At 35.3% G+C, this 26,210-nt stretch overlaps 1 protein-coding gene and 1 long non-coding RNA gene across 2 annotated transcripts in view; both read left to right on the top strand.

Moving 5' to 3' along the window:
• Window positions 1–682, top strand: LOC142227680 (uncharacterized). The gene is made up of 3 exons (XR_012719971.1): window positions 1–137; window positions 282–385; window positions 484–682. It is a non-coding gene; the product is annotated as an uncharacterized LOC142227680 (long non-coding RNA).
• A 1,070-nt stretch (window positions 683–1,752) lies between these two features.
• LOC142225484 (protein rolling stone-like) overlaps window positions 1,753–26,210 on the top strand; it is a 52,308-nt gene continuing 27,850 nt past the window's right edge. The window contains exons 1-4 of the mRNA XM_075295256.1: window positions 1,753–2,229; window positions 17,543–17,653; window positions 17,730–17,943; window positions 18,004–18,105. Coding sequence (XP_075151371.1) covers window positions 2,131–2,229; window positions 17,543–17,653; window positions 17,730–17,943; window positions 18,004–18,105 — 526 coding nt within the window. The 5' untranslated portion in view covers window positions 1,753–2,130. The remainder of the gene's footprint in view (window positions 2,230–17,542; window positions 17,654–17,729; window positions 17,944–18,003; window positions 18,106–26,210) is intronic.

Below are 26,210 nucleotides of genomic sequence, written 5' to 3'. Positions count from 1 at the left end.
TTCTGTGCGGTAAGAACATTTCAAATGGTTCCTCTCAGTTGTTGAGTTTAGTCCAAAGTGTAAAGGTAAAGGTCGCGCGTGCCGAAAATAAAGAGCTTATGCTTAAAGATGTGAAAGTGAGAAATAAAAACAAAAATGTGAGTAAAATAAAAAAACATGAAGTGTTATATATGGAAAAAAAATTAACCAAAATGACGATTTTTTTTTATTTTTTGGTCAATTTATTTTTTTTTTTAACATTTATATGTTATATGTTTATGGAAGTAATTCTAAATTTACAGATAAATACCGCAACATTCGAATACGGATAAAGAAATTAAAGAATAAAGATGAATTGGATGAGCAAACAATTCAAAACGAAAAGGAACAGTTGGGCACAAAAAGGGTGAGTTAAATTTTGTTCTAAAAAGATCGAATATATTTTACAATAATTTAAAATTTCCATTTTTAAATTCTTCTTTATAATTTTTTTTTACTCCACAGGATGAACCCATAAAACTTTTCATCCTTGGTAATCTAAACACTAATTAAGGTAACAGAATGTTTGTGTGTCAAGATGGTCACTTTATCAAAATCAACAGCGTTGGTAGATGTGTATGAAAAATTTTGTATACGTTTTTGCTTCGTTAGTTGTACATATTTCAAATAAATAAAATTTAAATTTAATTAAAATAAAATACAATATGGTTCTTTATTAAAAGTGTCGTAGAAAATATTTCTAATAATCAATTTATCAATTTGATGTTTACATCGTATTGATGAATCGATTACATCAAATTGATGAATCTATTACATCATATTGATGAATGGATTACGTCAAATTTAGGGAAAGAGTTCATCGCTATGACGATGGCGTTTGTAGCGATGACGAACGAGAATCGTACTTTTGAAGAATTGCATCATCGCATGGATGAAAGAGAATAAGCGCAGATACGAAAAATAGCATCACATAGATGAAATACATTCATCATCTGGACGTAACATAGTTGTATATGGGATGTAAATAAGTTCATCACAGGGATGACTTCAATTCATCACTATGACGATAAAATCGTCAATGGGATGAAATGTTACGTTAGCTCATTTTTGACGAAAAATTCGTCGTGATGTAAAGATTCATCCTCATGACGTACTTTTTCCTTTCGGTGTATTTGTTACAATTACACATCAAAAATTATTAAAATAATAACAGAAACTCGTCTGTTGCAAAACAGCAGTTGGTGTTTGCTAGTATGTTAATAGATTTTGCATAATATGAGATCCAACAAATTTTTTATTGAATTTACTGTGATTGAAGTAAACATGATAGTGTAAATGATTGAAGATTAATCCAAAAAAAGTGGACACTACGTGGGAGGTATACTTATAAAAAAAAAAACAATATTTTTTAAAGAAAAAAGTAAAATAGATTTTTCAATAATTTTTAATTTACTTTTTTATTCAATTGTAAATTAAATTGTATCAATTATTTTTTTAAATACAACACGTTTTCAGATATAATCAAATTTTTAATTGGAAATATTAATAAAAATATAACTAATTTCATTCATTAATAACTAAGCAATTCTCGAAAATTTCAAGACTTTAAAATACATAGCAAACATGAGCTTAGGTAATTATTGAACACTCACGCAAACGTGTTGTCGCATATTTTATTATTGTATATTCAAGAAAAGTGCCTACGTTGTCGTTTTTATATGGGAATTTAACACATGGCCTTAGAAAGCTACCTCTGCGTTCTATCCGCCCTGCTACCTTCTCACGAATGGATACATTTTAATGAAGTAATAATCGATTCCTTGGTCAACTATACGCTCTCACATTTTGACTTCGTAGATTTGTCCCATACTTAGTTCATAGCAGATGATTAAAGTGAAGACATTAGTTCCGCAATATTTTCAAAATGTTATTGGGTCTCAATATGTATTCGCCACAAGTCATATCTGCGTAAAACAATAGTAATCATAACAAATGGCTGATAACAATCATATATCGGGCCATCAAATTACCTGAGAGACGAATTGGTATAGAAAATACCCTAACACCACTCCTACCCCTTTACAAATGAAGACCACTTAAAACGCATTTTGATAAGCGAATTTGTTTGGAGCAACATTGAAATTACTTGACATGGATGTTATAGCCAGAAGAATTTGGTTTCAGTTAACCGGCATTAGGCTACGCGTGAACTGTGATATAATCTGGGGAGCTGCTTGGACATTAATAAAGGTAAAAAAGGAATAGTTTAAATTGCCAATGATTAAATAAAAATGCAATAAAATAACTATTTCAGCCTTTATTGCATTATGTTTAATTTTTACAAATCCATTAAACTAATAAATCACAAAAGATGTACCTACATACATATATGTAAAATAATACGAGTTCCTACATCAGTGTGGGGAGGGGGAAATGTTTCTATAGAGAATAATGTCTAGAACTGTATTAGGTTAATTCCAACGAAAAAAAAAACGCATGCAGCACCCTGAATAGGGCCCAAAACGTTTAAATGTTTAAGGTGAGTACTGAGTTCTAGTTTAAGTCTAGTACTAAGATCACGTTTTGGCACGAAAAACTGTTATACTCCATATGATAAACGTTAGCGCGGAATAAATGCGAAATCTTTGTTTTGGGCATTTTAAAGCACATATTTACACAACCCTGGATTTTTCGCACGAAAAAATACGCAGGCATATTATTTCGCATAAATAAGGTAACATCCCTGGGTTTGAGACCCTATTTACGGATATAGATGAAGATATTCGTTTTTCGCAGAAACGAACTTAGTACTAAGCCCTTAGCCGCTAAAGTGAAAACTAAATCAGCAAAAAAAGGCATAAAATTATACAAATTTGTTGCAAATTTTATTATAACTTGATGGGGAATAGCCCAAAGCAAATTTTCACAAAGTTTGTATTCCTTAAAATGGATTATTAAAAAAGTAATCGTCAAAAAATGACGATTTTAGCGGCTAAAGCCTAGTACTAAGTTCGTTTATGCGAAAAACGAATATCTTCATATATCTCCCTAAATAGGGTCTCAAACCCAGGGATGTTAACTTATTTATGCGAAATAATATACCTGCATATTTTTTCGTGCGAAAAATCCAGGGTTGTATAAATATTTGCTCTAAAATGCTCAAAACAAAGATTTCGCATTTATTCCGCGCTAACCTTTTTTATATGGAGTATAACAGTTTTTTGCGTGAAAACGTGATCTTAGTACTAGGTTTAAACTCGAACTTAATATCCACCTTTAATGCTAAATAACATCAATTACATCAATATTTACACGAAAACTCTCAACACAAAATATTCGCAGCTTTTTCGTAACGATTTATATACATAACATTTTTACGGAGTAATATTTTTACGAGATGCATATGAATATCTCCTAACTTGACATCTGCCAATTTGCTGAAATGATAAGCCGCCAATGTTTGCATGCGCTTTACACATGGGGTAGGCCACGAGATGTGTGACATAGTGAGTCAGAGAGTTTTACCTTTCACTGGTTGTGTCCATACTTGATTAAAAAATTGTTTCATTAGCAAATTTCAATTAAATTTTTAATTAATTCAATTAAAAATTTAATTGATGTTGATTGCAAAACTCAATTATTTTTTTTATTAAAAACGTAACTATTTTAAATTACTTTCATTGACTAAATACTTAATGGTTCTATCTTGATTAAAAAGTTAATAATTGCATCAATTAATTTATTAATTGCAAAAACTTTCAACTTCAATCAATTGCCTTTAGTAAAAAATGATTGAGTTTTTCGATCAACATCAATTAAAGTTTTATCTGAACGAATTAAAAAATTAAAAATGCCGAAAGAAATCAATTGATTTTTTTATCAAGTATATATATATATATATATATATATATATATATATATATATATATATATATATATATATATATATATATATATATATATATACATATATATATATATATATATATATATATATATATATATATATATATATATATATATATATATATTATTTCTTGTGATTTATTGGAGACATTTCACTTAAAAAAATTAATTGGATCAATTGATTTCTTGATTGACTCAGGAAAAAAACTTATTTTCGAAGTACTTAAAATTTTGTGTCAATACATTCGTTTTTTTGATTTTTTTTAACAATAAAATGGGAAAATGGCCTACACTGTAAAAAAAACAAATAAAAATATACTTTGAATAAAACATGTATATCTTGTATTTACTGAAAAAATATTGACATAATAAGAAAGATTATGGAACCTAAATTTTAGGACATGCAATTTACAATATATTGAGGAAAAAATTATTTAAAATAATGAAATTTTAACTAAAAAGTTTAAAATCTTTGCATCCAAAATTTATTTCATTAAATTTAATACATGTATGTTGGAAATTTACGTAACTCCGTTAAAGTCGCATGGCTATTTTTGATTTAAAGAAATCGTCTTTAAATTAGATTCAAGTTAAAAACGCTTCAAGATAAGATTTTTATTATTATTATTTTTTTGTTTTTTAATTAAGAAACTTTTTTTAGTTCAAAGTATGTGGTAAAATTAGGATTTTTTGGGGCATTCGTTTGTACTTGAATAATTTTGTTAGTATATCGCAAAAAGAGAATTAAAATTCGATAAATGAAATCTGTATCCTAATTTTATTGATACTATATTTAATGTTAGATAAGTCGCTAAACAATGTCTTTATTTTAAAGAGGCCGCATCAATACCATTATCCTTAATAGAAGGTCAAAATCTTTGATCCAAATAAAACTTTTTTTGGAGTCTACAGAGCCCCAGCAAGATAAATAATCAATCATACATTAATATTTAGGAAGTTATGTTATCTTTCAGAAAGAGTAACAAAAACATTAGTTTGTGATATACAATAATTTGTGACCACACTCGAAATAAAAGTGTAGGTTAGGTTAGGTTAAAGTGGCAGCCCAATTAAGTATCAGGCTCACTTAGATTATTCAGTCCATTGTGATACCACATTAACTAAATGTACCTATTACATATGGACACTTCTAGTTTTAGCCGGTGAACCTTCTAGATAATTTTCTTCTTTTGAACCAACCAGATTGTTCCAAAAACATTAGCAGACTACTTAAGTTAACGTTTTCAAGGTCCGCCAGTAATCTAAAATTCACTTACGACTTACACAAAATGCAGGACAATCCCACAAGAAGTATTTAATTGATTACTTTTCCTCCGCATCGTGACAGCTTATACTTCGCGCCAATAGTTTTTGCAAAATCGCATATCAGACAGCGACCCGTTATAGCAGATATCAGGAGTGATATCTGACTTCTCGAGAACACTATCATATCTACTGTGCGGTTTAAATGGGGCCCTATTTGCTTGGTGTCGCAATTCTCCCATCGAACATTTGCCATCCGTGACAGCCTTCTCACGCAATATGAGCTTGCAGGTAGCCAGGGGCATACCAACAGATTATAGTTCCCCTGGAATATGTAAGGTAGTCCGTAGCCTTGCCAACTCATCAGCTTCGCAGTTCCCCGGTATGTTCCTACGGCCAGGCACCCATATTAGGTGAATATTATGCTGCTCAGCCATCTAATTGAGAGATTTGCGGCAGCTGATGACCGTTTTCGAGTTAAGAAACACGGAGTCCAAGTATTATAGTCAGGTTGACTGTCTGAGTATATGTTAATGCCAAAATTTTTTGGAACATTACTTCTCAGCCAATTCGCCACATCTCTTATTGCTAATATTTCAGCCTGAAAAACACTACAGTGATTATGTAATGTTTTCGCTATTCGAAGTTTTAGAATATACTCCGAAACCCACTTGTCCATTCAATTTGGAGCCATCAGTGTAGAAATCTATATATCGTTTATTCCCCGGGGCCTGTGTGCACCACGCCTCACTGTTGGGAATTAGAGTTTCAAACTTTTTGTCGAAAACTGGTCTCGCCAAAGTGTAATCCACTATATTAGGCACATCTGGCATTATTTTGAGAACCGAACTGTGGCCGTACCTTTTTTCCGACCACAGCGATAGCTCGCGCAACCGCACAGCCGATGTTGCAGCTGACTGTTTGGCCAAAATGTCCAAAGGCAATAGATTCAGCATGACATTAAGGGAATTTGTTCCTGTCTTACTGAGTGCGCCTGAGATACACAAACAAGCCATATGCTGAACTTTGCCTAAACTTGTCGGCTGCTGAAGTACCGGCCACCAGAATACAACATAATATAGCATTATAGGTCTAACTACTGCCGTGTATAGCCAATGCACAATTTTCGGTTTTAATCCCCACTTTTTTCCTATTGCCTTTTTGTACAAAGTACAAAGCTACGGTGACTTTTCTCACCCATTCTTCAATAATAAGCTTAAAGTTCAGCTTCCTGTCTAAAATAACGAAAAGGTATTTTGCACACCCACCAAAGGGTATTTTAATACCCCCCCAAAGGATATGGGCGTAACCGTGGGAGTTTTGCGATATTTGCAGTATATGACTAGTTCTAACTTTGCAGGATTTACTACAAGACCATTCTCTTTCGCCCATTTCTCAGTCATCCGGAGGGCTCTCTGTATAATATCTCTGATTGTGGATGGGAATTTTCCCTGACTGCTAGCGCCACATCATATGCGTATGCCACCACTTTTATCCTTCCTATGGAAACCAGAAGGTTGTTTATAGCAACATTCCAAAGAAGAGGTGATAAAAATCCTCCTTGAGGAGTGCCTCTGTTCACATACATTTGTAGGCTTGTCCTAGTGTGGCTGAAATACGTGTCTTCATTAGAAGTTCGTCTAACAGCCTAGGTATACCTAGATCAACATTCGGAGTTGTAAGTCCATTTAATATCGAGCTCGGATGGACGTTATTGAATGCCTATTCGATGTCTAGAAACGCCACGATTGTGTATTCATTGACTTGGTTCAACCGTCTTATTTCCAGGAAAATGAGTGTCCAGTATTACCGCAAGAGTCTCCTTACTGGACGTTGCCCAATTGCCCTCCGATGTTTTAATGAAATCTGGAGCGGAGTTAGTAGATGCTAGTACCTTCCGTAATCTGGAAGCCTCGGACGTATTCTCAATACTGCTGCAGTAATCATTCCAAGAGTTATTCTGAGCCTTTCTCAGTTCTCGCTTGTATCCTCTCAGATTCTTCTTGTAAGCGTCCCCAATCCTCAATTCTTGCTTGTATCCTCTCAGATTCTTCTTGAAGACCTTAGTAATTTGCTACACTGCGTATTCCATATCTTGCACAGTGCTCATATTTGTCTCTGGTATTTCCGGTATCATCATATTGAACGATTCCCTATACCTATAAACTCTAGGAGTGATTCTCCTCTTGTATGAATGTCACCACTTCCCCATATACTATGATGTGCATTTGCGTCGCATCCCATAATGAGTTTTGTCTTTGTTTTCAATGACTCCTCAACTAAGGTGTTAACGGCACATGGAGGCATCTGCCTCTCATGTCCCATGTAGACCGAAGATATCCAATATTTGCAAACTGGCAACGACAGTGTCTACATTGCATATTGAAGGAAGCAGAAACAAGTTAAGCTCATTTTTAGTAATTATACAGGCTCGATTTACATCTTTACCAATATACTGCAATAGTTTGAACCCCGGAGTACTTAATTCACATATTTTGTTTCTATAAGTATATGGTGCTTGCATAAGAACTATATCTATGTCCCTTTTCATCAAGACAACTTTTAAAGCAACACAATCAGCCTTACAATGGTGAAGATCTACCTGGAGGATCCGTAGGATCATCAGCCGCTTCAATCATCATCAAGAATGTCCTCTTCACAGATCTCGGTGACTCTCGCAATAACCATTGGTTCAACTTTGGTGAGTTTTGAGGCAGTAGAAACCTCCTCTGGCATACGGTGTCTATCCATGTCTGCACCCTCCCTCGACTTCGCAAGAACATGTGCTTATTTCTGATTCAGACAGAGGTTTGTCCTTCATTTGGATATAATGAAACCAATAACATACACGGCCCTGGGGCTTTACTAGATGTGGCAAAACCTGGGTGTTCAAAATAAACACTGCATGCTGTCTTGGTCCATCCACTTCATCCAAACGGCGAACCTTCCAACCAGATATTGGGAAATCTGGATTGCATTGTTTCGGTCTATTTAAATAGTTTCGAGTTCAGGAGTATTTACAGGTATCCACGCATGTGCTCAAGGTCTAGCCGGTACGTCTTTCTCTCGACTAACTCTAGAGCAGCTCATTTTCAAACTTCACCAATTAGTATCAACGCAGCTTTAAAACATTCTATAGACCTCTGGTCCTCAAATGCGACTAGCTTAAATCGTCCTTGATACCAACCAGCCTCTTGGTATCGAGGATCTGAGCCGGGAAACTTTTCCAGCACCTATAAGTAGACGCCAGACAAAGCATTCTCAATTTCCCCCACTTGTGCTTTGGGACAATACCGTCCACTGCTTCCCTATTAACAAAAATGAAACAACATAATTTTAATTCAGGACAGTAGTGAAAGTTGTATGTACAAAAGAGGAGAAGATAGAAGGAAGGAGGGAAAGAGAGGTAACAAGATATTTATCGGATGACCACGATAAGTCTATTGTGACATACTATAGGAAAAGAATCAAGAATTCTATTGAGGGTGTACTTCGGGTATAACCTCAGTTTCGCATGAGGGGTGGCTTGTCCAGGGAGGTTAGGTTGCTCATCTACCGTCAGGTAGTCAGGCCTACCACGGCTTATTCCTTTGCAGTGTGAGCGGGCATTTCGTCAGCAGCTATGCAGAGGATTAGGCTGTGGGAGAGGAGGGTTCTGAGGTCGTGCCTGGGGCTTCGGAGTAGGGTGATGGAGGATGGTTCTGTCAGGTATCCGTCTAATAGGGAAGTGTACGATTCTGCGGCTTTTCCAAAGTTTGATCGTTTTGTGGTCAGAGTTTTGCGTGGGTGTGGGACGTTGACAATAGACTCGATTCGGACTTGACCTGTGTGGATGACGTCGAGACGCTGTTGGGCAGGAGGTACCTGCCACAAGCGGCGCTTCTCAGGTTGGGTGACAGGGGCAGATTGTATGATGGTGAGACCCTGCTGTTTTATCATAGGAGGGATGGTACGTTGGATTCGACGGACAGTGTGTAAGCGTATATAGTGAATATACAATTGTATTCCTTGTAAATATTGTAAATAGTTTTAATTTTAAGTTTTTATTTATTCATTTAGTTCATAACAACTGAAGATTGTAGTTGCCCTTCTTTTATTTTTCCTTATTTTTGGAGGAGCCCTTTTTGTATCGAAGTAGTTAATTGTCAGAAGCGGAAATATCAGCCATAATGCTGAATTAGAATTTAAGTAGGTGTGGAACATACAGGAACTAGTAGAGTACTGTATATGGTTATGTACACGCTCACAAAAAATCGCTTCTGTAACAGATACTCCCAAACATATTTTGCTTCAAGCATATACATTTTTGGGTATTGCCCAAACATTTATATGTTTGATCTCTTCCAATATATAATATGTTTGAAAGCATATTGGTCTAAACTATATATGTTTGGGTAGTCTAAGTTCCAAACATTTAGTATTTTTGCATCCAAATTCAATAATGTTGTCTTCCAAAACAACAATATGTTATTATATGAACATATAATATGTTTGGAAGCATTTTTCACCCAAAATTATTATATGCTTAAAAAAAATTCTCAAAATTTTATTTATTTATTTATATATTTACAATCATAATGAATTATGAAAATAAACAGGTAATATAGGTGCTGACAACATAGGTTTTCGACCTGAATGCTCAAAATTTTGTTTCTGCCCAATTGTATATTCCCCCACATCTTTCGCACTTCCACGAGATTTTTTAGTTCTTAGCACCTTTTTCTGTAATACAAACATTGTAGAAGAAATTATTCAATTGTATGATTTTTTTATTTTAATTTTACCTTTTGCCGGACGGGGATTCGAACAGCGGACCACACAGTTCGTAAGGATCAAAGAAGTAGCTGATCAATTGCCCAAGGAAAAATAAAATGTTAATTTTGTAATAACAAGCAACAACCACCAACTTAATTCAATATCGCTCCCTGTTAAATAGCGCTCCAAGCTACTAAACACATATATGTTTATAGGCTATTTCTAAATTAATATATGTTTGCATTCAAGCATATTATATTTACAAACATTTTATGTCCCAAACATAATATGTTCTAACATATTAACATATATGTCCCAAACATGTTATGCTAGTTTATGAACATTATATGCTTGCACTCAAAAATATTGTGTTTAAAAATTTGTGTTCCAAACATATAATGTTTATAGCCAAACATATGAAAAACAGTCTTTTTCAACCGTGTAGGAATTTAAAAGTAAGCTACATTTTGTTTTAGTATGTAAGATTAAGGAAATAAAATAGCTATTTTTGAAACTGAAACTAAACTGGAATTCAGATTAATTTGTTTCAAACTCAGGGATTTACGTATTATTTCAAGTTAGTGTCTTAATAGAACAAAAGCCGTTGGCAAAACACCAATTGTCTGTAGTCAAAAAGCCGTAGGCAAAACAGCAGTTTGTTTGTATATTTTTTTTTTCACTTGTTTGTGTCTTTTTTTAATTCTTTATCACTTGACACTATAGAGTAATTTAAAAAAAAAATCTAAAATTAACTTATATTTTCCTTCCAAGTGGTTACACTTTTATTTTTATACGTCGAACTGAACGGACGTGTTTTTTTAATAGCGGATTATTTCATCGTAATCCGGTGGTGCTATGGTTAGAATGTCCGCCTTGCATACACAAGATCGTGGGTTCGTTTCCTGCTTCGACCGAACACCAAAATGTTTTTCGGCGGTGGATTATCCCACCTCAGTAATGCTGGTGACATTTCTGAGGGTTTCAAAGCTTCTTTAAGGGGGTTTCACTGCATTGTGGAACGCCGTTTGGACACGGCTATAAAAAGGAGGTCCCTTGTCGAATTTCAAATGTGGTGGGAAATTAAGCCACCATGCGCGAAATTCAAAGTCATCCACTGGGTTGCTAACTTCAGGGCCCAGTGGACGGGTATCGACTGAAGTTACAAATTTGGGCAATGACCAAGAGTTAGGACCAATTAGTCGACTTGTAGACGGATCGACAGGTTGTGATGGCGATTGTTATTAGGGGAGCAGTGGACGGTATTGTCCCAAAGCACAAGTGGGGGGAAATTGAGAATGCTTTGTCTGGCGTCTACTCACAGGTGCTGGAACAGTTTCCCGCCCCAGATCCTCGACACCAAGAGGCTGGTTGGTATCAAGGACGATTTAATATGTGTTGATACTAATTGGTGAAGTTTGGGAAGGAACTGCTCTAGAGTTAGTCGAGAAGAAAGACATACCGGCTAGACCTAAAGCACATGCATGGATACCTGCAAATACCCCTGAGCCTGAATCTATTTTAAATAGACTGAAATAATGCAAACCAGATCTTCCAACATCTGGTTGGATGGTTGGCCGTTTGGATGAAGTGGATGGGCCAAAACGGCATGCAGTGTTTATTTTGAACACCCAGTATTTGCCACATCTAGCAAAGCCCCAGGGCCGTGTATGTTATTGGTTTCAGTATATCCAAATGAAGGACAAACTTCTGTCTGAATCAGAAATAAGCAGATCTTCTTGCGAAGTCGAGGGAGGGTGCAGCCATGGATAGATACCGTACGCTAGAGGAGGTTTCTACTGCCTCAAAACTCACCAAAGTTGAACCAATGGTTATTGGGAGAGTCACCGATATCTGTGAAGAGGACATTCTTGATGACTCGATTGAAGCGGCTGATGTGACGGTTGTTGAAAATCTCGATGGTCCTACGGATCCTCCAGGTAGATCTTCACCATTGTAAGGCTGCCTGTGCTGCTTTAAAAGTTGGCCTGATGAAAGGGGACATAGATATAGTTCTTATTCAAGAACCATATGCTTATAGAAACAAAATATGTGAATTAAGTACTCCAGGGTTCAACCTATTGCAGTATACTAGTAAAGATGTAAATCGAGCCTGTATAATTTCTAAAAATTAGCTTAACTTGTTTCTGCTTCCTTCAATGTGCAATGCAGACACTGTCGTTGCCAGTTTAGAAATAGCCCAATGCAAATATTGGATATCTTCGGTCTACATGGGACATGATAGGGAGATGCCTCCATGTGCCGTTAACACCTTAGTTGAGGAGTCATTGAAAACAAAGACAAATCTCAGTATGGAATGCGACGCAAATGCACATCATAGTATATGGGGAAGTGGTCACATTAATACATATTTTGCGTACTAATTTGGTAGTTTGCAATAAGGGAGATGCCCCAGCCTTCGTCACTAAAAACTGGCTTTAGACGTCACCTTGGCCTCGCAAGACCTGAATGAAATGATATCTGAGTGGCAGTTTTTAAGTGAACATAGCTTCTCAGATCATCGCTACATCAGTTTCAAATTTGATGTTCATACCACCAAAACCATATTTCCTCCAAATGTTAGGAAAGCTGATTGGAATAGGTATAGGGAATCGTTCAATATGATGATACCGGAAATACCAGAGACAAATATGAGCACTGTGCAAGATATGGAACACGCAGTGGAGCAAATTACTAAGGTCTTCAAGAAGAATCTGAGACGATACAAGCGAGAACTGAGGATTGGGGACGCTTACAAGAAGAATCTGAGAGGATACAAGCGAGAACTGAGAAAGGCTCAGAATAACTCTTGGAATGATTACTGAAGCAGTATTGAGAATACGTCCGAGGCTTCCAGATTACGGATGGTACTAGCATCCACTAACTCCGCTCTAGGTTTCATTAAAACATCGAAGGGCAATTGGACAACGTCCAGTAAGGAGACTCTGGAGGTAATACTGGACACTCATTTTCCTGGAAATCAGACGGTTGAACCAAGTCAATGAGTACACAATCGTGGCGTTTCTAGACATCGAAAAGACATTCAATAACGTCCATCCGAGCTCGATATTAAATGGACTTACAACTCCTACGTATACTTAGGCTGTTAGCCGAACTTTTAATGAAGAGGCGTATTTCAGCCACACTAGGACAAACCTACAAAGGTATGTGAGGCACTCCCCAAGGAGGAATTCTTTGGAATGTTGCTATAAACAACCTTCTGGTTTCCATAGAAAGGATAAAAGTGGTGGCATACGCAGATGATGTGGCGCTAGCAGTCCGGGAAATTCCCATCCACAATCAGAGATATTATACAGAGAGCCCTCCGGATGACTGAGAAATGGGCGAAAGAGAATGGTCTTGAAGTAAATGCTGCAAAGACAGAACTAGTCATGTACTGCAAAGATCACAAAACTCCCACGGTTACGCCCATATCCTTAGGGGTATTAAAATTCCCTTTGTTTAGTGTGCAAAATACCTTGGTGTTAGTTTGGACAAGAAGCTGAACTTTAAGCTTATTATCAGCCTGGCCAATTTAGCTATTTTCCTGCAAGATTCGGATTTTTTTGAAGTCGTTTAGCGGGAAAAAATGCATTTAGATTTTTTCATGACCCTTTTAGCTATTTTTTGCTTTTTTATTTATTTCTATTGAAATATGGATAAAACTGCGTTTTTATGTAAGCTTTGCTGTCAGAATAAGGTTTTCCACATATTTCAAAGCTCAATTGAAACATTAATAATGATTCCAGCCATTATGCGGGCATTTTTGCATCAAATACACCTTGTTGTAAAGCTTTTTCCTCATATTCGTAAACTTTAAACCTAATAGTAGATACAGATATAGATTCCTTAGATAAACTGTCACTAAATTATTAGGAATATTAGCATTTGACTCGTTTATCCTTTCTAAGCTATATTACTAAACTAAAATAGTAGATATGAATTGCTCTGTACACTGAAAAAATATTATCGTGAGGCCAAAGATTTCATGTTCTTAAAGTATGGTTATAATAACATTTGTGAATTTTTCTTCTATAAATTGTTTTCCTTGTCCAAAAGCCGATAAAGTCGTTTTGTTCTTGTAGTTAAGTGATTCAACTTAAAAATGGTTATCTTTACATGAAAGAAGGCTAGGGTCAATTCTAAAAAATTCTTAAAATTAATTAAATAGTCCTTAAATTTGTGGAGTTTTTGTATCTTGACCACAAACCAAAACACGTTCAAAAATAGAAGATGTTTTTCAACACTTTATTTCATTTCATTCATGAAGAAAAAGCTGAAAAAAACATATAAATTCAAATTTGACTCGGAATCAATACCAAAATCATTAGTGTACAAAATATTTGCAACCGGACATGCTTTTTTTCAGTGTATGTAAGAAATAATTAAGGAAATAAAGTTTTGAATGTGGTATTATTTTTTTAACATCAAAAAAATACAATAAATAAAATCGTATTGATAGGATCAAAACATTTTTAAACGCGCGATAAAAACAAATCTGTTATTTATTAATGGAATGGATTTACATTTACGAAAATTGGACAACAATAGGTTTGTTTGGGTAATTTTCCAATAAAAGTTATTCAGTATAAATTTGCAAGACAGTATGAATGGGTTTTATTCTCTTGGATAAAATTAGAAGTGTACACGTTCACGAATTTATCACTAATTCAGCGGTTTTAAACCAATTAAAACGAAATATATTGATATTTTCTTATGCACTTCTATGTGACATTGTGCAATATATCGGACATTGGATTTGTTGATGATTAACCAGCCGATAATTGCAAGTTTTTACTGGGAAATGTAAACGAAGGACTTCCAGTAAAAATTTGTGATTGTAACCAAAATTTATGGAGTACGCAAACAGAACTCATATGGCTTAGATATTGTTATAGTATCACAGAAGTAGAATTAAAAAAATGAATACAATTAAAATAATATGCATTTTAATGAAATAAAGCTTTTTTTACAACAAAATTTAGCTTTTTTTCTAGCTTCTTTTAAACATTTTTTAGCTATTTTTTTGGGAAATCTAGCGGTTTTTGGTGAAACAATTCTGGCAACGCTGCTTATTATTGAAAAGCCACCGTAGCTTTGTACTTTGTACGAAAAGGCAATAGGAAAAAAGTGGGGACTAAACCCGAAAATTGTGCATTGGCTATACACGGCAGTAGTTAGAACTATAATGCTATATTATGTTGTTTTCTGGTGGCCGGTACTTCAGCAGCCGACAAGTTTAGGCAAAGTTCAGCATATGGCTTGTTTGTGTATCTCAGGCGCACTCAGTAAGGCAGGAACAAATTCCCTTAATGTCATGCTGAATCTATTGCCTTTGGACATTTTGGCCAAACAGTCAGCTGCAACGTCGGCTCTTCGGTTGCGCGATCTATCGCTGTGGTCGGAAAAAAGGTACGGCCACAGTTCGGTCCTCAAAATAATGCCAGATGTGCCTAATATAGTGGATTACACTTTGGCGAGACCAGTTTTCGAAAAAAAGTTTGAAACTCTAATTCCCAACAGTGAGACGTGGTGCACACAGGCCCCGGGGAATAAACGATATATAGATTTCTACACTGATGGCTCCAAATTGAATGGACAAGTGGGTTTCGGAGTATATTCTAAAACTTCGAATAGCGAAAACATTACTTAATCACTGTAGTGTTTTTCAGGCTGAAATATTAGCAATAAGAGAGGTGGCGAATTGGCTGAGAAGTAATGTTCCAAAAAAATGTGGGCATTAATATATACTCAGACAGTCAACCTGCAATAAAATCCTTGGACTCTGTGTTCCTCAACTCGAAAACGGCCATCGACTGCCGCAAATCTCTCAATGAGATGGCTGAGCAGTACAATATTCACCTAATATGGGGAACTGCGAAGCTGATGAGTTGGCAAGGCTAGGGACTACCTTACATATTCCAGGGGAACTAGAATTTGTTGGTATGCCCCTAGCTACCTGCAAGCTCATACTGCATGAGAAGGCTGTTATGATGGCAAATGTTCGATGGGAGAATTGCAAGGGTAGTAACGACACCAAGCAAATATGGCCCCATTTCAACTTAAACCGCACACTAGATATGCTAATGTTCTCGAGACGTCAGATATCACTCCTGATATCTGCTATAACGGGTCGCTGCCTGATAGGCGATTTTGCAAAAACTATTGGCGCGAAGTATAATGACTATTGTATGAGCTGTCATGATGCGGAGGAAAAAGAATCAATTAAACACCTCTTGTGTGAGTGTCCTGCATTTTGTGTAAAGCGCAAGCAACTTTTAGGAGCATATAGCTTCAGATTACTGGCGGATCTGGAAAACGTTAACTTAAGCAGTCTGCTAATGTTTTTGGAACAATCTGGTTGGTTCAGCGAAGAAAAATAATCGAGAAGGTTCAGCGGTTAAAACTAGAAGTGCCCATATGTAATAGGTACTTTAAATATATTAAATTTTAGAATCAACAGCATCGACTGGCCTTGAAATATTAAAACACATTTTTTCTTCTTGTAGTACCTTTCACTTTGAATAATTTGATCCTAGCAATTTTGTCCACCTTTTACAATTTCAATACCTACAAACATAAACAAAAAATCCAAAACCATTTTTTTCACAAAAGGTTAGCGTCACTGAATATTACCTGATAATTGAAGAATGAAGGGGTTGTTATTCTGCTGGTGTTTTCTTTTTTATAAACCAATTTTCAAAAAAACGAACATTTTTCTCACTAATTTAAAATAACAAATATTTTATATATTTTATTTGTTTTTTATAATATTATTTTACTATATTATTTTTTAACAATCTCTCCGTATACCATAAAAACGCGATTTCAACTAAAAAAACAACCCACGCGCAAACATATCGATTACATCAAAGACAGGTATCGATTACAGGTAGATAAAAGAAATTTAGGAAATTTTCCTATATTCTAACAAGTGTGTTTCCTAAAGTTTTGAAAGGATTGAATACTTCTTAGTACGAATGAACTAAAATATTTTTCTATGCCGAGTGTTATTCGTATGTATGATAAGCTTTCTATAATAAAGGAAGTCAGTATTATCGTTTTATAAGAAATTTTACTAAATTTGAGGAAACTTGGTTTTAGTTCGGTTTTTGTTTATTTTTACGAATGCTTTGTTATCAGTGAATAAAATTTTCTTTTTCAATAGTAAATTCTTATACCCAGCGAAGAAAACAGTATTAGTAAAATTCCATGCTCTATTCTAGTTATGAACAATTCCGAACTGCTTTCAGTTTAGGATTTTTTTTTACTGAAACAAGTAAATTTTATTATTTCACACAAAATATTAACTGAGTGGAAATGAAATAGCTAAACTAAATTGATGAACATTTTTTCCTTTAGTTTCGAAGACACTTTTTTCTGGGTGTATCTTGAGGAACTTTGTATCAAATTCGTCACACCCAACAGAATTAGATTTTATTGCAAATATCTTGCTAAGAAATATATTATATATATATTATATAAATATACATAAGAAAATTATTTCTTATATGAATCTTTTTTCTTATATACAATAATTTTCTATAAGAAAAAATTGCCGAATTTTCTGAGTTTATGATATCCATTACCCATTGTATACCAAAATTAACTGATAATAAACGTATTTTTATTATTCTTTCAGATGAATAAACCTGGGATTTGTCATCGAATATTTCATCCCATAGGCAAAGAATTTCAAAAGGAAAAATTTGGTCTATCACATCAACCAGTAGATGACTTTGTAAAGTCTCAGGTGAGCTCTATGCCCATCTGTAAAAAACGAATTCAAGTTAGACCAACTTATTCTAGTGTTTTCTTTTCCCATTCAGTGGCAAACGTCACAAAAATCCTATTTGTGGCTACTCTATCGCTGGGGTTTGGCCATTTGCTTTTGTGTTGGCGTCCTGGGAAGTTTGATACAACACCATTCCGAAGGCAAATGGTTCATTTATCTAACCAATTGGGGATTCCTGTTGTGCATGTACATTAGTTTATTCTCAGCTCTATTGGTTACTATTTATCATATCAAACCAAATTTTTTCGGTAAAAATAATCCTGATTTAAAATTCCTTTCCGAAATTCTATTGTGACTTTTTCTTTTAGGTAACAGCACCAAACTTTTGAAATTCTATTGGGCATCGTATTGGTCGGTCTTGGTTGTCGCTACTGTAATTACATTTATGTATTGGCTGTTTATATTTCCAAGTAAGTCATAATTTAAGTTCGTTTGAGCGATAAAGGTTTCGTGCTTATCAATACGTAGTCGTTCAGAAAAAGTCTAAACTAAAATCTCTATAACCAATTGAACATTATTTTAGTTCAAAAAAAAAAAAAAAAAATATATATATATATATATATATATATATATATATATATATATATATATATATATATATATATATATATATATATATATATATATATATATATATATATATATATATATATATATATATATATATATATATATATATATATATATAAAGGGTGATTCTTTTGAGGTTAGGATTTTCATGCATTAGTATTTGACAGATCACGTGGGATTTCAGACATGGTGTCAAAGAGAAAGATGCTCAGTATGCTTTGACATTTCATCATGAATAGACTTACTAACGAGCAACGCTTGCAAATCATTGAATTTTATTACCAAAATCAGTGTTCGGTTCGAAATGTGTTTCGCGCTTTACGTCCGATTTATGGTCTACATAATCGACCAAGTGAGCAAACAATTAATGCGATTGTGACCAAGTTTCGCACTCAGTTTACTTTATTGGACATTAAACCAACCACACGAATGCGTACAGTGCGTACAGAAGAGAATATTGCGTCTGTTTCTGAGAGTGTTGCTGAAGACCGTGAAATGTCGATTCGTCGCCGTTCGCAGCAATTGGGTTTGTGTTATTCGACCACATGGAAGATTTTACGCAAAGATCTTGGTGTAAAACCGTATAAAATACAGCTCGTGCAAGAACTGAAGCCGAACGATCTGCCACAACGTCGAATTTTCAGTGAATGGGCCCTAGAAAAGTTGGCAGAAAATCCGCTTTTTTATCGACAAATTTTGTTCAGCGATGAGGCTCATTTCTGGTTGAATGGCTACGTAAATAAGCAAAATTGCCGCATTTGGAGTGAAGAGCAACCAGAAGCCGTTCAAGAAAATGCACTGTTTGGTGTGGTTTGTACGCTGGTGGAATCATTGGACCGTATTTTTTCAAAGATGCTGTTGGACGCAACGTTGCGGTGAATGGCGATCGTTATCGTTCGATGCTAACAAACTTTTTGTTGCCAAAAATGGAAGAACTGAACTTGGTTGACATGTGGTTTCAACAAGATGGCGCTACATGCCACACAGCTCGCGATTCTATGGCCATTTTGAGGGAAAACTTCGGAGAACAATTCATCTCAAGAAATGGACCGGTAAGTTGGCCTCCAAGATCATGCGATTTGACGCCTTTAGACTATTTTTTGTGGGGCTACGTCAAGTCTAAAGTCTACAGAAATAAGCCAGCAACTATTCCAGCTTTGGAATACAACATTTCCGAAGAAATTCGGGCTATTCCGGCCGAAATGCTCGAAAAAGTTGCCCAAAATTGGACTTTCCGAATGGACCACCTAAGGCGCAGCCGCGGTCAACATTTAAATGAAATTATCTTCAAAAAGTAAATGTCATGGACCAATCTAACGTTTCAAATAAAGAACCGATGAGATTTTGCAAATTTTATGCGTTTTTAAAAAAAAAAAGTTATCAAGCTCTTAACAAATCACCCTTTATATATATATGTAAGAAACCTTTCCCTAATTTAATTATTTTGAATGTACAACCAACACAATAGCCTAAACAGCAGTTTTTGTATGCTGAAAAGGGAACGCAATCAATATAGTTGTTTAAACAAACTTCCGTTAGTTGAAAGCAGTCTTATACTATGAACTAAAAATGAGAAAAAAGGTTTTATACAAATGGAGTACACACCCTCAGAAAAAAATAAACGAATATTTCAATATTGTATTATTTTAGTTCATGAAAGTTAATTCATTTTAGTTCAATTTTGTCAAATGTTTGAAAGATTTCTTTATTTTAATTAATTTTTGTTTTCTTTATTGAAATAAACTATATAAGAAAAACAAATATTTATACAAATTAAGTAGACATTTCTAGTACATTTTAATGAGCGAATCTTACTTATATTGTGTTCAAAATTTCTACAATGCGTAAATTTTACTTGTTGCATAGATTGATTTCTACACTGTTAGAAAAATATGTTTTTCATATGTTCCGATATAAACAAAATGTGTTTCGTGCACAATTTTTAAACACAATATATTTAAGTGCCAACATGTAATTTTCCTAAACTAACACTAAATGTTTGGGACACATATGTTAATATGTTAAAATATATTATGTTTGGGGTATGAATGTTTCATAAAAATAATATGTGTGAATGTAAACATATATAAATTTACAAATTTCGAGCAAACATATATATGTTTACAATTTCTGTGAAACGGTTGTATGTTGTTTCGGAAAACTGCTTTATGATAAGGCCAAAAATTGTATATGCTTAAGTCTAAATATTATTTAATTTGAATATTAGAATGAGTATTCGGAGTAAAGAGAATAGACATTCGGAACCAAGAGCATAGAGATTTGAAAAAAAAAACAGCATGTGTTTTCGCCTTGAGAGGAGAATTTTATGTATGTGGGGACTGTAAATTTTTAATAACCCACATCTCGAAGTTTCATTATAAAATTTTAATACAGTATAAATGTCTAAATTGCAAAAAAAAAAATTGGTTCGGTCGGAGCAGGAATTGAACCCACGACCCTTTGCATGCAAGGCAGACATGCTAACCACTGCTCCACGTGGCCAACAAATGTATGTTTCTTTTAAATAATATTATGTTTGCATGGGCTCGTGGGCGCTGCAAAGTATGCTATATAAATGTAACTTGTAACGATAATTGTCTACTGGTGACTATAAATACTACGTAGCCCAGTGGATAGTGTGTTGGCTTACAAACTGTATGGGCCTCGGTTCGATTCTCCGCCCAGGCGAAAGGTAAAATTAAAAAAAAAAATTATAAAATTGAATAATTTCTTCAACATTATTTGTATTACAGAAAAAGGTGCCAAGAACTAAAAATTTCGTGGAAGTGAAAATTATGTGAGGGAATGATCACAATCTTCTTTGGTGAAAATTCTTCCAAGCATATAATATTTTTGGGCTCAAAATGCTTCCAAACATATAATATGTTCACATAAAACAAACATATAAATATTTCGGCAGTATCCAATAATATATGTGCTTCCTGCAAAATATGTTTGGAACATATGTTAAAGAAGCGATTTTTTTTGAGGGTGTATTATTGTTTGCATTTTACTATGAACAGTGTTAAAAGCGTTTGTGTAAAAAAATAGTGAAAATTTTCCAGAAGCCAGAGATAAAGCAGCACAAAAAGCTAGTGTTTATTTTTCACACAAGTGCCAATGCTAAAGTCTCTGAATTTAAATATTGAGAATTTTTTTTCTCTAAGTGCATAAAATTTCTTTTCAGTGTACGGAAATTTTTCCTCTTTTCAAAATTAAATAAAATACAAGTGAGGAAAGTCTAAATTCGGGCGGGGCCGACTATATTATACCCTGCACCACTTTGTATATCTAAATTTTCATATCACATCCGTTAAATGTGTTGGGGGCTATATATAAAGGTTTGTCCCAAATACATACATTTAAATATCACTCGATCTAGACAGAATTTGACTTCTACAAAATCTATAGACTCAAAATTTAAGTCGGCTAACGGTGGAACACAATGTTAGTAAAAAAAATATGGGAAACATTGAAATCTGAAGCAATTTTAAGGAAACTTCGCAAAAGTTTATTTATGATTTATTGCTCGATATATATGTATTAGAAGTTTAGGAAAATTAGAGTCATTTTTACAACTTTTCGTCTAAGCAGTGGCGATTTTACAAGGAAAATGTTGGTATTTTGACAATTTTTGTCCAAATCAGAAAAACATATATATGGGAGCTATATCTAAATCTGAACCGATTTCAACCTAATTTGACACGCATAGCAACAATGCTAATTCTACTCCCTGTGCAAAATTTCAACTAAATCGGAGCAGAAAATTAGCCTCTGTGGTCATATGAGTGTAAATCGGGCGAAAGCTATATATGGGAGATATATCTAAATCTGAACCGATTTCAACCAAATTTGGCACGCATAGCTACAATGCTAATTCTACTCCCTGTGCAAAATTTCAATTAAATCGGAGTAAAAGATTGGCCACTGTGGTCATATGAGTGTAAATCGGGCGAAAGCTATATATGGGCGCTATATCTAAATCTCAACCGATTTCAACCAAATTTGGCACACATAGCTACAATGCTAATTCTACTCCCTGTGCAAAATTTCAACGAAATCGGAGCAAAAATTGGCCTCTGTGGTCATTTGAGTGTAAATCGGGCGAAAGCTATATATGGGAGCTATATCTAAATCTGAACCGATTTGGATGATATTTTGCAAGTTTTTCGAGACTCATAAAATATTCGGATGTACGGAATTTGAGGAAGATCGGTTGATATACACGCCAACTATGACCAGATCGGTGAAAAATATATATCGCAGCTATATCTAAATCTGAACCGATTTTTTCCAAAATCAATAGGGATCGTCTTTGAGCCGAAACAGGACCCTATACCAAATTTTAGGAAAATCTGACTAAAACTGCGAGCTGTACTTTGCACACAAAAATACATCAACAGACAGACAGACAGACAGACAGACGGACATCGCTAAATCGACTCAGAATTTAATTCTAAGACGATCGGTATACTAAACGATGGGTCTCAGACTTTTCCTTCTTGGCGTTACATACAAATGCACAAACTTATTATACCCTGTACCACAGTAGTGGTGAAGGGTATAATTATAAATTCTCCCCTTAAGAAAGTATGAAAATTGGAAACATCCCATGTTTATCTCAAAAAAAAAATTAAAATAAAAACTTATGTAATATATTTATATTAAAGAAAACAAAATAAAATAACATATTCTTCAAACTAAGGACAGGGAAAGGTATGTTGTATATTTACAAAAGAGGAAAATAGTAAGAATATAGCACATATACAAGGAAGGAAAGAAAAGGTATAGAAGCGACATATGGTGTCAAATGATCCAAACCTCCTTTATGAGAATATAAGCCAAACCTCGGCGTCGTCAACGTAAAGAAATCATATAGACGTAAGATGACCACCCGTCTGTAGTAGTTCCTGGTAACGCAGCATCCCCTCACCAATCCATTAGGATGTGTCGGAATCCCCCTAAGTCTTACAATGGTCGACATTACCATGAAGGCGTCAATCCTAAGTGCGCCGTTCCTGTCATTCAACCCCTCATTTGAGGGCAACCTATATCGCAATGCCTAAGCATCTGGGAGGAGGATATCATACAAGAGTAGGAAAAAAAACGATTCGTATTCCTATATAAATCATCTCCCTTGCCCGGAAATTATGTGCCTAAATACATTTCAGCACATTCAATCACAGCCTCCATTCCACGAAATATGGATAGAGCGTAGCCAAATACCCATCCAACTGTGTCCGTGCCGTCCCCGCCCTAGCATTCCTGGCGTCCAACGAAATTAACATCGGCATATGACATCAACAAGATATCCTCCGGGGGCTTGGGAATATTCACGGGATACTGATTATGGATCGTCGACCCAGGAACCGAGCACTCCAGCAAAAATTTTGCGGGGGGCGACCCTCAATCCTGAACACGAACAGAAAAACTCCCACCACTCAAATGGTTCCTCACCAAATCGTCAGGTATGGGTCAAATCCATACGACTCCAGCCTTCTCAAAGTCAATGCTAACCGCCAGCGTAGAGCCGTGATTCAAGAAAACCTTTGGCACCTTGTCCGCCATCACCATCATCTCAATTAGCGATATCATATTTGAAATCAGTGAGATCATCCTATATGACTTCGACTCAGTCGGATCTTTTCCTGGCTTTAAAATCGGTGCCACCACTGCCTCCTTCCTCCTAGACGGAAAATAGCCGATGTTGGGGCATTGATTGACAATAGGACCAGGTAATCCCACGTGCTTTGATCCTCTTTCCTAATCGCAAAGTCAGTCACTATAGCTTCTCTTGTTGCAAAGTCAATTTCGCATCCATCTTCTCGAGTTTGATTAACCCCATAGAGGGTGCAAGGGACACCCCGGCCGCTTTTTTCATTAGCAAGGAACTGCTGACATAATACCACCATTGAGGCCGATATTCATTGACCCTCTCGTCATCTGCGCATACACTTGACCGTGAATATCAAAACAGAAGTCACTACGCCTTTCACTAGCTGATGAAACCAGTCGTATACCGTATAGGTCTCTTTGTCTCTCGAATAATATTAATGCGAATGTTATTAGCTTCATATTTCCGATTGTTCTCCTATCTCTGAATGATCAGGGACTATTTGATAGAGACCAGGATAACATCAATTAGTCACAGTGGACGGCTTTCATAGACCCGGTGGTGTGGTAATTAGCAGAAATATGGACACTGTTAAGGAGACAATGGCTGGTGACCAGTCTAATAGCCAACTATCGGATACGGTCATCATTAAGCAAGCAGAAAAAGAAGAAGGAAGCCGCCGTATGAAGATCTGCGACTCCAACTTCTACTTGATGAGCTCAACGCCACAAAAAGTAAGCTGAACAACACTATTGCAAAACTAGTCGAAGAAAACAGCCGGCTAAGGAACGAGATACAAGCGTTTAGCTGCAATGATAAGGCAATTATTTAGCCAGCAACCTCCATTATAATGCTAATGTTAATGGTAGCAACGATATGGCAGTAGTCTCGAGCAATACAATGTTTTGTCGCTCGGGACAGCCGTAGTCCCCGACACTGCGAAGAAGTGTCCCCAAAATCAAATGGAGCTTGGAACCAATTTCGCAGTCCTCAACTGAGTAGTTCGATTCACAAAGGCCACAGTACGACCACGATGATGGTGAATACCGTTGATAGTATAAGGAAGAATATGGATGAAGGGAGACGTGTTGCATTGATTAGCTTAGATTTTAGTAGAGCTTTCGACTCAATTAGTCATGAGGTGCTACTGAACAAGTTGTTTTCGAGGTACAAGTTTTCTTACGGAGCATGTCGGCTGATTGAATCCTTTCTTACTGGGAGAACTCAATATATTTGGAACAATAATAGTTCTTCTTCTACACGAAGAGTACATAGAGGAGTTGCGCAGAGTTCCATTCTTGGACCTCTGCTATTTTCTATATACATGAATGATATTTTTGAAAATATTCACTTTATGGAACCTCACCTGTATGCAGACGATCTGCAGTTGATTGCAAATGACAGAACAGCTCCAGGGTTTAATTTCAATGGTAACGTTAATACCGAATTGGATATAATAGGAGGATGGTGCAACCGAAATTTTATAACGTTGAACTCTACGAAGTCGAAATGTATAACATTTAACACCGGCCGGGATAGGCAAATAAATTTCACTGTCAACAGCATTGCCATCCAGAATGTTACCTCTATTAAGGTCTTGGGATTTGTAATTGACGAGAAACTTAACTTTGACCAACATATTGGCATGGTTACGGCAAAAGTCACGTTTCTACTGCGTAAGGTATATAATACAGGTGCTTTTCTTCCTTTGAGCGTAAGGAAACATATTGCTAAATCACTCTTGTTGTCGCATATAACATATGGCATTGAAGTATACTCGGGTACGAATTTGACTAATCTTACTCGACTAAGAACTTGTATGAATCGCATCGTTAGATATGTCTATAATCTAGGGATTTTTACACATATTTCGCCATTTTTAATTGAGTTTTTGGGTAATACATTTGAGAATTTCATTGATCTTAGGACAATACTGCTTTTTTATAGAATAATGAAGTTTAGAAGACCTCAGTACTTAGTGTCCTATTTTGAATTCGGCAGCTCACAGAGGACACGCTCTTTGATTGTTCCATCATTTCGCACTCTAGCTATGCAACGTTCGTTCCAAATTCGAGCTATACGAATCTGGAACAACCGTATAAATTATGAACACAGAGAGTTTTCGTGGTCATGTAGTAAATTCAAAGAACTTATAAACTCTTATCTCTAGCCCTATTTCTGAATCTCGCGTGCTAATCATTATTTAATAATACTTTAATATCATGTTCGTGTTCATATTTAAGTTTATTTAAAAATATATGTATATATATTTAAGACATAAAATGTAATTAAATAGAATTTGAATTATATTTTAATAGAAATTAGGATATT

Source organism: Haematobia irritans, chromosome 2 (assembly GCF_050003625.1).
Source record: "Haematobia irritans isolate KBUSLIRL chromosome 2, ASM5000362v1, whole genome shotgun sequence".
Classification (NCBI taxonomy): Eukaryota; Metazoa; Arthropoda; class Insecta; order Diptera; family Muscidae; genus Haematobia; species Haematobia irritans.
The sequence above is the reverse complement of the archived record's forward strand: the minus strand, read 5'-3'. Positions and strand labels throughout refer to the sequence as shown.